Source organism: Chelonoidis abingdonii, chromosome 19 (assembly GCF_003597395.2).
Source record: "Chelonoidis abingdonii isolate Lonesome George chromosome 19, CheloAbing_2.0, whole genome shotgun sequence".
NCBI lineage: Eukaryota > Metazoa > Chordata > Testudines > Testudinidae > Chelonoidis > Chelonoidis abingdonii.
This window is the reverse complement of record NC_133787.1, coordinates 32,982,887-32,997,512: the sequence shown is the minus strand read 5'-3', so window position 1 is coordinate 32,997,512 and position 14,626 is coordinate 32,982,887. Positions and strand designations below refer to the sequence as shown.

General features: G+C 49.2%; 1 protein-coding gene across 1 annotated transcript in view; it reads right to left on the bottom strand.

The window, feature by feature from the left end:
- Nucleotides 1-14,626, bottom strand: part of PLCG2 (phospholipase C gamma 2) — a 104,034-nt gene that overhangs the window by 32,876 nt on the left and 56,532 nt on the right. The window contains exons 15-16 of the mRNA XM_032766117.2: nt 3,071-3,175; nt 2,693-2,782 (exon numbers count right to left, since the gene is read on the bottom strand). Of these exons, the coding sequence (XP_032622008.1) occupies nt 2,693-2,782; nt 3,071-3,175 (195 nt within the window). The remainder of the gene's footprint in view (nt 1-2,692; nt 2,783-3,070; nt 3,176-14,626) is intronic.

The following is a 14,626-nucleotide window of genomic DNA, read 5'->3' as shown; positions in this document are numbered from 1 at the left end:
GGCTGAACTGTGCGTACAGATGTTAGTGATGAAAGAGCCCACATGCAAACTTCCATGTTGACAGGTGGAAGCCAGGCTGAGGCATCGCTGAAATTCTAGCCCCTTACTGAGTCCTGTGCCTCAGCTTTAACATCTGTAAAATGGGGATAATTGCTTATCTCTGAAAGACCTTTGGATGACAAGTGCTATTACAGAGGTGTGCTGTCGAGCCTCAAAGATTGGGAGAGCAGTGGAATACGTACAGCAGTGAGGCCAGCTACCTAGTAAAGGAACTTGTCTAACTTATTTAGAGATCAAAGATAATTTTAAATGGTCCGCTCTCCCATGGTACCACTACTTTCAAGATAGGCATCATGTTTCTCAACTTTCTAGTAAAATTGTCTATATAGAAAGATAACTTTAGTAGAAGCAATGGCATCTGGTCAATTAGGAAACAAAAACATTATAATTAATTTATATAAATCTTTGCAGACAATTTTCCTAACCAAAAATGTCCCTATGTGATACACTGGGAAAAGGATCAGGTTAGACAAATTATCCCAGAGGAATGAGGTTTGATCAGGAAATGAGGGCCAGCAACCTCACAGGACTGGCAACAAATAAAAGAAAATGTCTTTAAGATACTGTTTCAATGGTACCTCATGCCAATCAAGTTAATACATGTTGAACAGGAATACATGTTGGAGAAGTTATGCTGAAGGAGGAGGTTTTATGCATATATGGTGGATATCTCCAGTCACCTAAGTTCCCTCTAAGCTGCGCAACCACCTATCAAGGACCGGGCAGGTGCTCAGGGCTGCGGCGGAGAGAGACCCCTCTCCCCTAGCCCCAGACCTGCCACAACAGGGAGAGGCGGGGAGATGCAGCTCTTCTCCGGCCCCAGCCTCGGAGCTACGGCAGCGGGGAGAGGCACCTCTCCTCCAGCCCTGGAGCTGCCACGGCAGGGAGAGGCACCTCTCACCTGGCCTCCAGCCCAGGTGCTGCTGCGGGGAGACAGGGCTGGGGGGAGTCCTATCTCCCCGCTGCATGCCCAGGGCAGCCTGCACTCCCAACCCCTCATCCTCAGCCACACCCCAGAGCCCGTATTCCCAGCCAGAGTCCTCGCCCCCCTGCACTCCAAACCTCTGCCTAGGCCCTGAGCCCCCTCCAACACTCCTGCCACACATCACCTCCATATTGGTACACATAACAAAATTCACATGCATGGAAAAATTAGAGGGAACATTGCCAGTCGCTGGAGAGTATGGGGATGCAATCCACAACCAGACATCACAAACTATTGGATATTTATTCCCAAATGATCCTTTGGAAATTCTCCTGGGGATTTCTAGTGCAAATGGTCACACAAAAAGAAATGAAGAATTAACCTCTCTTTTGTTAGTAGCTGTATGGCTATCAGTAATCTCTCATTGGAAAAGAAAGTCAGTCTTACCATAAAAGAACGGTTAAAACAAATGAGAGATTGTTGCTATGGGAAAATTAAAAGATCGATTGTGAACCCAGGAAAATAAACAAAATACTTAGATATTTGGTTATCTTTTATTAAATACTCAGGCAAAGTAGATTCACCTGCAAACAAACCAGAATGCCTGTCTAATTGTTTTGAATATTAACAGTTGGTAGTCATGCTTGGTCTGTTAAATACGCATAATCAGACATTTCACACAGTTTAATAAAATCACTAGAAACTACATGTCGTAAGTGTTATAATGATGCTCATTCTGAAATATGGTAACACTCTGCTAGAGAGATCTGATGATTATACTCCTGTGTAATGCCTCTTTAAACAAAAGCTCACTGTTGTAATGATTAGTGTTTTGTTTCTGATATTTACATAGTGAGGATTTTTAAACCCATTAATGCTTCCTAAATAAACAGTAAAAAGAAAAAAAAAAAAAGGTGTGCTGTGTTATGTGTCATTATTTAATGAATCATCTTTTGTTTAGTCCTAGAATAGGAATAATATCCTGGCAGATGAATATACTGACAATAAAGCATTTGATTTTTGTTAAACACACCTGTTTCAGCACTAAACTGCCCACAAGCCATTTCATTGTCTTGTATGCTCGTCTACACTGAAAGTTAACCATGCACTAAAGATACTTTGTTTTACAGAAAACTGGGTTATAAAAGTGCTTAATAAAGACCCACATTTTCATTAAGTGATATTTGCAGGTGCACCCAATTATCTGGCACAGACTCTCCACTGAACAATTGTACAGGCAAATGATTTGTGAGTGCAAAGAAATGCATCTGTAAACATGACAGGGGCAGTTTAAGAGGATGAATTTGACCTTAAATGTTAAAAAGCTTCATGTCAAACTCATCTCCCTTTGGTTTTATATTAAAGGGAGAAAATAATCTTATTATTCTCTTGATGCGAGCATGTAATTCCCATTGGCCAAGAGATAAGGAAGAATGGCACTCCTTTAGACAGTGTAATTCTTCTTTACATACCAGGAGTGGCCAAACTTACTGAACCTCAGAGCCCCATAAGACAAATCTTCAAAAGTTCATGAGCGGGGGTGCACCTGCCAGGGCTTGGGGCTTCAGCTCCATGGGAGGTGCCTGCCAGGACTCTGGACTTCAGCCCCTCTCTGCACAGGGCAGAAGCCCCTACACCCTCCTCTGCACTGCAAGGCAGATGTCCCGAGCTCCCCTCCTCCCTCCCTCCAGTGTGGTAGGTAATCACCTTTAATGAATCGTCATCAGCGTTCTGTTCTATAGCATCACTGAATGAGAGCTTTTCGTCTGCTATGGCACAATAGTGCCGAGTCCATGCCTAGAACACAAAGACTAAGTGTTAGAACTTTTAACAACAGAATATAATTTATCCATAAAATTAAAAAAAGAGAAAAATAGAACTACTAATCACCCTCAAGAAACTGTAACAATAAATAGTAATTTAACAACATAACATCATACTCAGTGTCTTTTCCATACTCACTTTGGGTCACCTAGGAGCAAATATTTTTCCCTATTGCTGTTGAGAGTGCTCATTTAAATCTCAAACACCAAAGAAATTAATAAACCTTGCAACAAACTGCAGCAAACATCTAGGAAATAATACCTGTTCTATCGTATCCCACATGTAGAGTTCTCCTTGTTGCTTTTTCTCCTCTTTCTTGTCTTCTGGGTTTGTATCTACGTCTCCCTTTGGTCCCAATTTTTTATGCTAAAAAATATAAATAAAAATCATATGTAAGCCTGGTCACATCACCTTGGCACATCTTGGTAATATTATCTGATGCCTCCCTCCTCTCGAGCTTTTCTCCTTTGAGAGTGGAGGCTACATGTGGGCTTAAACATTAGGGGTAGTTTTCCGCACTGACTGCAACTTTAACCTGAGGGTTCGTCTGCACGGTGAGTTAGCGTGCGCCAACCCAGCATGTGAACCGACAGTGCACCAGCCTGTCACACACCGGACATTGCTACAATGCAATAAGAACCACACACTAGGGCTTGCACTGTGCTGTAGCAATGTCCACACAGAGTCATTAGGGTTCAGCATGCTGATGTGCTGTAGATTTACACCCTGGCAGTAGCTCGCCATATAGACAAGCCGAGTGCTCCTCTAACTTCCTGACAGCAAGCTTCAGACGAGGGAGACAGAGGAGCAATTACTCTGATCAGAGTCCACAATTCATTAGAAGAGACAAAAAGTTAAATGACCTTTATGTGGTAAGGAAGGAATGAAGATAAAAGAGGAGTAGTTGTCAGGCCTCAAGATGAAGAGAAAAAGAACATGAGTAAAAGGGGAGAAACTAAAGGAGGAAATAGGGAAAGGATTATAAGAAGGAAACAGGTGACTATTTCTCAGTGTGACCAAATCCTGCTTGCTTCACATAGGGATATAAAGCCTTAACCTCTTTAGCACCACTACGGTTGTATTGTGCAAGGGGTAAAAGAAGCAACCACAGACATAGAATATCAGGGTTGGAAGGGACCTCAGAAGGTCATCTAGTCCAATCCCCTGCTCAAAGCAGGACCAATCCCATGACAGATTTTTGCCCCAGGTCCCTAAATGGCCCCCTCAAGGATTAAACTCACAACCCTGGGTTTAGTAGACCAATGCTCAAACCACTGAGCTATCTCTCCCCCACAAATGCATGCCATAGAGAAGTGCTCCATGGAAGATCTCTCTACAGCAGTGGGGGGGTAACCAGGAGGATGAAGATGGGGACTCAGGCATGATAAGGGCACTTTAAGGGCACAGCTAGTGCACTTGTAATTACAAAATCCCACCTACTGGAAGCAAAGGGGCCACATGAGTGCTCAGAGATGGGGGAGGAAGAGGATTCTTGTTTCACAAATATAGACATGAAGCTTTTTATTTTTCAGTGGACCAAGTTTTGGCTGATGGAAAGTACATACAAAGCATATTCCAGTACCCTGGAGAAGAGGGTTTTCAGCTTGTGTGTAATTCCAACTATGATATAGTCTGTTACAGCTGTCCCTCTGCTAGCATTCCTTTTTCCCTTCTCCCTTCTGTTTGTCCTGTGTGGCCGCCCCTCCTGGCCATTGTGCTAACTAAAGACACAGCCCTATTCATAGGGATGGCTTGTACAGACTAACTGGAGCCACTGCCCTGCCTAGGGAGGGGGCTTCTTGCTTCTTTGTTTGGCTCCTTTGTTCAGACCCGGGCTCGGTGTGGGGGGCGCTGCCCAGAAATGCAAGACCTGAAGTGGCCAACTAATTAAGCATATGAGTCATACCTGTGGCTCAGAACATGCCCAGGCATGCCTATGCTCACCTGCAGCTTTTCCCTGCCTTCTCTCCTCCCCTTATCAAGAGGAGCCAATCAAAAGTACTGGTGGGAAACTGCCTAAGTTTGCCTTTAAAACCAGACATTTTCTGATCAGACCTCGGAGAAGGTCCTTGCTTTGCCACCTGGTCTGATCAGCTAGGGGTCTTTGGGGGGCCCTCTCCCCGCTCTCGTTTGTTTTTGAGCGTACCCCCGTTTTTAAACTCCCCTCCCACGAACAACGAATTTGTGCCTGGAGATCTCCTGATTATTGAAAGCGAATCGAGTCCTCTCTCCATCCTCCGATGCTACTGCTGTTCCTGTCTCTGTGTTTGCTGCTGTCCTGGGGATTGGTAAGAGCTCTCTCTTGCAGACTCCCCCTGTCCTAGCTGCTGGCCTTGTTTCCCAAGCAGACAGACCCAAGCTAACTCCTTGGTCTGTATCTATAATCTGTTTCTTGCTCCGCAGCGCCTTTGCTGCTAAAAAATAAGCCTGTGCCGCTGCTGGGCTGTGCCTTCCTGGACTGTATCCTGGGCTGCCAGCTTGCAGCCCCCCCCCCCCTTGCTAAGGTGCACCTATTAGAATCAGGTTCTTAGTCTAGATAAGTTGTAATTTCATTTTGCATAGCTGTGGTTAAGTTAGGTTTAGAGAATTGTTTGTATTGTGCTCTGTAAGTTAGGTTTAAAAAATTGTTGCATTGTGTTCTGTTACTTGCTAATTTGTGTAGTCTTGGTTAAGTTAGATCATAGATAAGATTTTGCTGTGTTCTGTATAATTGTGGTTAAGTCTGTCTTCCTGCTGCCCCCCGCCCCGAGCTCCCCAGTCACTCGTTGCAGTCTCTCTGCTGTTTAAACTTGCAGACTGTCTGCTCTCTGTGTCTCCCTGAGTTTAACATTTTCTTAATAAAGTTTATTTTGCACCCCACCAGTGCAGTAGTTGTCCCCCATGATCCCCTACCTGCTGGCAGGGTCAGATATATGGAACAAAGTCCTCAGCTATAATAAAAAAAGATGCAGCAAAGATTTAGAACATCCCCTTGTGACACAGAGATATACAGTAAAAGGACACAACAGGACCGAACAAAGAGAAAACAAAGTGAAGATATAACCAATGTGACTGATACTCCAGAGAAGGTTAAACAGATGAAATGGCAACAGATGAGATATTTTATGACAGGAGGTTCTGAAAGAGGAACCAGACTGGGCATATGATGTATAGCAAAGTAGACAGGAAGGGTTCTTACTAGAGCTTGGCAAAAAAAATTGACCATCATTTTCTCAGCAAAATAAATGTACATTTGATAACACTGAAATGTTTCATGAATTTGTGTTGACTTTGCCAAATTGTTTCAGTTGGGGAAAAAAAATCTGAGAAAAAAATCAAAATGTTTCATTTTGAGATTTGTTTAGAAACAAAATGTTTCAATTTTCTGGTTCAAATTTACTTAATTTCAGAATTTCCTTTAATTTTATTTTTAAAAAAATCAAAATAATTTAAAATGGTTGAAATTTAAATGAAACATTTCAATTTTGTTGAAATGAAATGTTTCAGTAGACACAAAAATATTTTTTTCAACTTTCAATTTGCTGGGAAAAAAATTTGCCTTCACAAAAAAATTGTTTTCAATACAACCCATATTTTTGTCCCCCAGAACTGCCAGTGATCTGAAAAATCTGTTATTCACTGACCTCTAGTTCTACCTTCAGTTTCTCATTTCAGGACAGTGACAGTCATTTTTGTAATTACATTTTGCCACATATTTATTCTTTAAAATAGATTAACGGTGTTTGCATTAAATCCACTTGCTTTCAAATATTCTAGTATCCAGATCCAGTCTGAAAGAACAGCAGCAACAAGTCTCCAACCTTGTCTACACAGTGAGTTAGTCTGCACTGAAGAGGTGTAAAATCTAGTGCGCACTAGCATGTTGCACGTGAATCCAGCTGGCACGCACATTAACGTAGTACTGTTTGAAATGGAACTATATTAACGTGCACTAGGGAATACTTAACACACACCAGCAGGGTCCACACAGGCCAGTTACTGCCTGACACACTAGTGCACACTAGAATTCACCCCCCTCTAGTATAGACTAATGCACCGTGCAGACTAGTCCTGAGTCATGCGCCACGCCTCTCTTCTACACATCCAAAAGCAATAGCTGAAATGCCAAATCATTACATTTCAAATACCTAAATAATAGATAAACCCAGGTTCAACTTCTCATACATCTGGTTAGTCCTTCTGACATAAACTGAGTTCCGTGAGGTTCCCTGGGTTAGTCCTTCAGATAAGCCCTTAAAAATGAACACTGAAGATCTCACTGGCATTTTTCTTCAGAGTGAGAGTTTATATGAATGTTCACGGACAAAACACACTAAAGGGAAATCTGAGTCATGGGCCAAAGCTCATTGCAAACTAGTGGCCCGTGTTTGGGGATTCTTTGAGGCACTCTCAGGACAGGAAGTTGTCTGATGAAACTTTTCTCTTGTGCAGCTTTTACTGTAGTTTGCAAACCACTTTGGAATCACTGTAGGGACAATGGTGCTATAGATACAGATTATTGTGGCTACATGCAAGCAATTTCTCTTCCATGCTTTATATGGTCACAAAGTGTAAGAATTCACAGATAAGATCTAAACTTATAGATCAGAATGCTCTACTTTGTGCTCCTTTGTGACTCATAGTGGAATGCCCTGCTGCCATTTACATGCATTTCCACGTACTGTACTTGCACTGAATGTGTCTTGTGTCTACAAGTTTAGAATCTATGTTATTGTTTTCTAACAGGCACTGTAAGGCAGAAGCCTTGATCAACCAGAGTCGTCATTATTATTTTATTTTATGTGAAAACATGGTGAGTTTGCCCCAGTGTTCTTGCCAAATTCCAGCTTTCTAATTTTCTGAAAACTCCACTGCAGTTTTAACTGGAGAAGCTGTTCTTCTACTTACCTGCCTAAACACTGCTGTGTGGTACTGTTGGATCAAAATGTCTGCTGAGTTCCACTAGGTGGACTGAGTGATTCTAAGAATAACTGATCCCTATTATTAAGGGAAACCTCCATTTTTCAAAGTTGCAACCTAAATTGCATATGTAAATCACATCCTTTACTCTTTTTGTATGCCAGAGTGTTCATTTGCCTTTGCAATTTATGGAACTGGCATCTTCTTCTTCGAGTGATTGCTCATATCCATTCCAGTAGGTGTACGCGCCGCGCGTACACGCTCATCGGAAGACTCTTATCCTAGCAACTCCAGTGGGCCGGCAGGTCGCCCCCTAGAGTGGCGCCGCCATGGCGGCTGATATATACCCCTGCTGGCCCGTCCGCTCCCCAGTTCCTTCTTACCGCCGTGTCGGTTGTTGGAACTGTGGAGCGCGGCATAGCTGTCCTCCACGTCCCTAGCTTCTCCTTGCTGGTCGTTTTTTCTAGTTCTAATTGTAGTTTTAGTTATAGTTAGTGAAGTTTAGATTAGTTGTAGTTAATAGTTCTTGTTGTATATAGTTATCGGGCTTTGGGCTCTAGCCCTCCCCCGCGCCGGGCTCATGCCTGGTTCGCCAGGGTTCAAGCCATGCTCGGCCTGCAAGAAGATGATGCCCACTAGCGATCCCCACGACGCCTGCCTAAAGTGCCTTGGGGAATCGCATATCTCTGAGAAGTGCCGAATTTGCAAGGCCTTCCGACCAAGGACCAAAAAGGAGCAAGATCAGCGCCTAAAGACTCTCCTAATGGAAGCGGCGCTTGACCCTTCTCCTCGGCACGAGTGCCGCCTTTGGCTGCAGCACTGGACCACTCCGGGCCCGCGAAAACGCCGTGGCACCGTCCTTCTCCGGCGCGCGGCACCGTCCTTTCCAGGCGCCCGACCCCGGGAAAAGGTTTCAATGTCCTCCACCCTGGCTAAGCAGGCTCGGACGGAGCACCCGCCACCGAACTCGGCCGCGCACGGCCGTGCCAGGGATTTCGTCGACTCCGGGCCCGGGAGGTCGTTGAGTCCGGTCCCTGCCAGCTCCCCGCTAAGATCTGGGGTCGAGCTGGTGGTCCCATCTACGCCCGAGACATTCTCCTCGGCCAGGGACCTCATTGCGTTGATTGGAGCCTATGCTGCCCCAACCCCCGGCACGCCGGTGCAGGTTCTTCAATCGAAGGGCAAGCCCATGACCATGCGAGCACCGTCCCTGGACTCCCGCAAGTCGGAGAGCACGATCACCGTCAAGATCCCGGCACCGCTCCCGGTCCCGAGGGAGGTCTCGCTCGCCCCGACAGAATGGGTCGCCTCGCAGGTCCCGGCCCGCACCATGCTCTCCGAGGTGGTACCAGTCGTACTCGCAGCGCAGGTCATCTTCACGCCGGTCCCTGATATTCCGGCACTGTGTTCGGGCTCGAGCCGTCGTTACCGGCACCATGACTTGAGGAGCCGTTCTCGCCGTCGACGATCCAGATCCAGGTCGACCTCCCGGCACCGCGCTGGTGGCAGGTCCGGTCTCGATCGCGGCACAGGCATGGCTCGCGGCACCCGATCCCGGCACCGAGGAGGTCTCCGCCATCGGGAGTGACGGACCCGTATCACTCCTGTTCGGCCCTCCGTGGCCGTCTCGCCAGGCATCAGTCTCTTCGCGAGCGGACAGCGCGTACCTGGACGCTGACAGACCTGCTGCTCTGCTTCCCGAGACCCAGCAGGAGCATGGTCCTCAGCAGTGGGGTTTCTGGACCTCCTGGGCGTACCACCAAGCCCAGGCCTCAGCAGATCCCTCCGCGTTCGTCTGCTTCCGAACACAGGGCTCCGGAGGCACCTCTTCCCGGCCTCCTCTGTCCCTACAGAGGAGAGGTCATCTCAGCCTCAGGACCCTGAGCACCCACCAGAGGCATTGCTCAGGCAGAGCCGCCGACGGATCCTCTCTCCTGCTGGGTCTCTCCTCGTCCTCCTCCCGGATGAGGCAGTGGCGGGGACCACATCCACTAGTCCCCCTCCACTTGACCTCGGGCACACCAAGACCTCCTCAGGCGCGTAGCGCAGAACATGAATTTACAGGCTGAGGAGGTCTCCAGATTGAGGACCCAGTAGTAAGCATACTGTCGCAGATGCACCCACTCGTGTCGCCCTTCCCTTCATTCGGACCATTCAATCCAATGCCACGACCATCTGGCAGTCCCCGGCTTCTGTTCCCCCGCTGCTCGCGCGTGGAGCAAAAATACATGGTCCCCTCAAAGGGCTATGAATATTTGTATGTTCACCCGCCCCCGTGTTCCTCGTCGTCCAGTCTGTGAACGAGAGGGAGCGCCATGGTCAACAAGCCCCAGGCCCCCAAGTCCAAGGAAGCGAGGCGTATGGACCTGCTTGGCCGGAAGGTCTATTCTGCAGCGCCCTGCAGCTGCGGGTGTCCAACCAGCAAGCTCTTCTCAGCTGTTACACCTATAACACCTGGGTGGCGGCGGACAAATTTAAAGAGCTGCTCCCGCAGGACGCTCGCCAAGAGTTCTCCGCCATTCTGGACGAGGGAAAGAAGGTCGCAAGAACCTCGCTGCAGGCAGCTTGACACTGCAGACTCGGCCGCCAGAACTCTGGCCTCCGGCGTTACGATGCGCCGCATCTCTTGGCTACAGGTCTCTGGCCTTCCTCCGGAACTCCAATACACCATCCAGGACCTTCCGTTTGAGGGCCAGGGCCTGTTTTCAGACAAGACTGACCCTCAGCTCCAAAGCCTTAAAGACAATAGGGTCATTATGCGTGCCTTGGGGATGCACACGCCGGTCATCCAACGCAGGCCCTTCAGGCCTCAACAACAGCACAGGCCTTACCCGCAGCCCAGGCAAAGGCAGGATTTTGCCAGGCGGCGGCCTAGGAATGGCCGGCGTAAGCAATCGGGCAATCAGGGAGGACAAAACCAAGGTTCATCCAAGCCTTCCTCCGGCCCGAAGCCCTTATTTTGAAGGTGCACCCGAGGGTGCTATACCAGTCCCTCCTACGGATCCATCTCCTCCTTTCTCCAACCGTCTTTCGTTCTTCCTCCCGGCGTGGTCCCCGCTTACTTCGGACCACTGGGTCCTCTGCACGCTGCGGCTTGGATACCATCTACAGTTTGTTTCATACCCACCCTCGTTCCTCTTCAGGGACCCCTCTCACGAGCAACTCCTCCTACACGAGGTGTGAACGCTCCTCGACAAAGGGGCCATAGAGGAGATTCCAGAGAGCGAGAAGGGCAAGGGGTTCTATTCCCGTTATTTTCTAATTCCCAAGGCCAAGGGAGGCCTCAGGCCTATCCTCGACCTGTGAGAGCTCAACACATACCTGGTGAAGTTAAAGTTCCGTATGGTATCCTTGGGGACCATTATCCCATCCCTGGATCCCGGAGACCGGTACACCGCCCTCAATATGCAGGACGCTTACTTCCATATAGTCATCTTCCCGCCCCACCGGAGGTTCCTTCGGTTCGTTGTCAGCGGTCATCACTATCAATTCGCGGTCCTCCCGTTCGGCCTCTCCACGGCCCCGAGAGTGTTTACCAAGTGCATGGCTGTAGTCGTCGCCTACCTTCGCTGCAGTTGCGTGCATGTGTTTCCATACCTCGACGACTGGCTGATCCGAGGACCCACAGAGGAGCGAGTCCTCGCTCACGTCCGCATGGTCAGGACACTCTTCGTATGCCTAGGCCTGATGCTCAATGCCGAGAAGTCAACTCTAACCCCCACTCAGAGGATAGAGTTTATCGGCGCCATTCTGGACTCCACTCTGGCTAGAGCTGTTCTTCCTTTGTCGCGGTTCCAGGCGTTGACGGCCATCATCCACAGGTTGCAGGCGGCACCTTTGACCTCAATACGAACTTGCCTGACTCTCTTGGGCCACATGGCAACCTGCACGTTCGTCACGGGACACGCAAGGCTCCGCCTCAGGCCCCTCCAGTCCTGGCTCATTGCTCAGCTCCGTCCAGCCAGACGCCCTTTGGACACGATTGTCACAGTTCCCCAGGATGTCCTACACTCCCTACGTTGGTGGCTGGACCAGTCCGTAAGGATGTAGTCAGGAGGCTCCCATTTCAATCCACTCCAAAGTCCTCCGGTGTCCCTACAACGGAATGCATCAGCTTGGGCTAGAGGGAGCTAACATCTCAGGAACCTGACGGACCCAAGGCTGCCTGGTTCATCCTCACCGAGCTACCCTCCACATCAACGTGCGGGGATACGAAAAAAGAGCGGTACCGCCTTGATATAGTCAGACCAGTTCTCAGAGATACAAGGTCGCATAATGTGTTGGCGAGTTTCACCGACACACCGACGCGAAGTACTATATAAACAAGCAGCGGCGAGACACACAGTATCTCCTCTGTGATTCGGAGGAGGCCATGAGAGTATGTGGGACTTCTACATAGCCCCTCCATTTCAAACGTCATGCATAATTTCTCCCTGGGGATTCGCACGCTGAGCGGTAGAGTCTGGCAGGCCCATATCCTCTACCACAGATGGATACCCTTCCCGAACAGTCGCTCTTGAGCTCTTCTGAGAGTGAGAGAATAGATCCCCAGTGACCTCTTCAGTTCCGCCAGGCAGGAGAGCACCTATTCTGCTCCTTTACAGGTATACTCGCCCGGGCTACAGGTGCGGAAGATGACCTATCCTTTCCCTGGGCGCGCCCTAGTATTTACAGCAGTATCCCCGTTATCCGTTAATCCACAAGCGTCCTTCTGAGGTGCTATAGGACAGGACCCGACTTGATTCTGATCGCTCCGGCATTGGCGCCTGGCACATTGATTCTCCATGTTGCTGGACCTATCTGTAAGCCGACCCTGTCCCCCTGCCTCTTCACTTGGACCTAGATCACTTGCGACCACGGCGCTACTCGCCCAGGACGTCAGTCCTACAACCTCAATAGGCGTGGCTCCTGAGTGGCTGACCAGGCTGAATTGCGTCTGCTCTACCCTGGCTGAGACAGTACTCCTTAGGCAGTATTGAAGCCTTCTATGATGGCGATACTCGGCCAAGTGGAGGCGTATTTACGTGCGGTGGCATATCGGCGTGCTTCCTCCCATGCTGAGGTAACCATACTTGCTATCCTCAATTTACCTTTATCCCTCAACAGCAAGGCCTAGGCGGCTGTCCTCTCTCGGGTTCACTGCGTTATCTCCACTTTTCCCACCCCGGAACGCTGCATGGTCGCTCCCGTCTTCTCTCACCGCGATGGTGACTAGGTTCCTTAAGGGTTCTGGAAGCATCTTTACCCCCAGATTCACCGCCCCGCCCCTCCCTGGACCTGAACCTGGTTTTGACCCGACTTTATGTCCCCCCCGTTTAAGCACTGGCTACGTCGCTTCCCTCTCTGCTCTCTCCTGGAAGACCGGCGTTCCTGTGGTAGCATTCACCCTCTGCCTAGCTCTGGGCTGTCGGCCCTGGCTGGGGCCCTCGTCACGTAGAAGCCCCGATCTACAGTGTTCCCATCAGGCCCCGGTGCCCGCTTTGAGCCCGCCACCCAGCCTTTCTTCACCCACAACAAAAAAAAAACACCCCACCCCTGGTAGTCACGGGCCTTTTCATGGTCCCCAGCTACTTTCCTCACCTGTCTTTTTCCCGCCCCCTTCGTCTGCGCCCGACGCCGCCGCGCCCTCCTTTCGGCCGTTGTGGTCTGGCTTGCTCGCCTTTTCTGCTCGCGCGCGCCCCCCGGCCGTTCCGCCCCATATCCACCCCCGCCTTTTCGTTGCCCTCGCTGCCCGGGTCCCGGGAGTTGCCTGTCTCCTCTCCTGCGGCTCTCCTCCCTGGGTGCCATTCCTGTCTCCCGCCTGTTCGCCCTTGGCTCCCCTTCCTCCGGGCCCTGTGCCTGCCACCCTCCCCCCGGGCTCCCCGCTTCTTTCGCCGGCTTTCTTTGCCCCGTGCCCATCCCGGACCTCTGCACCGGGCCGCGCCTTTGGTCCCTCCGTCCACTACCCTATCGCTTCCCACTCTGCCTCTCTCTCTGAACTGGTCCAGCAATCTAGAGAAGACATAGCCTTCGGCTCTGCCGTACTTCACGCTGCGACCTCTCACTCCGACCCCACTGCCTAGGTATGGCTTGGGAATCACCTACTGGAATGGATATGAGCAATCACTCGAAGAAGAAAAGATGGTTACTCACCTTTGTAACTGTTGTTCTTCGAGATGTGTTGCTCATATCCATTCCAAACTTGCCCTCCTTCCCCACTGTCGGAGTAGCCGACAAGAAGGAACTGGGGAGCGGGCGGGCCGGCAGGGGTATATATCAGCCGCCATGGCGGCACCACTCTAGGGGGCGACCTGCCAGCCCACTGGAGTTGGTAGGGTAAGAGTCTTCCAACAAGCGTGCACGCGCGGCACGTACATCTACTGGAATGGATATGAGCAACACATCTTGAAGAACAACAGTTATAAAGGTGAGTAACCATCTTTTTTGAAAATTCAGTCTGTAAAGTGCTTTGGGATCCATTAGAATTAAATATTAATGTGATTTTCCATTCAAAAGCACACTTAACATTTTTAAGCACGATGTTATTGCGCAGAAGGTCTATGATGAGCCTCTGTAGCAGTGAACCTCACTGAAATTTAATGGTGACATTTTAGAGGCTGAAAGGTTTGCTGGGAGAAAAGACATTTCTTCGGGCACTTGAAATAGCAACATTAATTGCAAAGAAAGCCAATAGCAAGCAATTTAGTATGTATTTTAACAAAGCTCAATAAAATGTTGCCAAATGATAGTCATGTGCACTTGCAGCACGTACCCTCTTCAAGCCCAAAGGAGCCTCAAATGCTTTACAATTAAACCAATATTATGCAAGCAATCAGAGACATGAATCAGTTAAGAGACTGGTCCAAGGCCATACAGCGTCTAAGCAGCTAAGTCAGGTGTCCTGGCTCCCACTCAACAGTTCTAATTACCAAAACACAC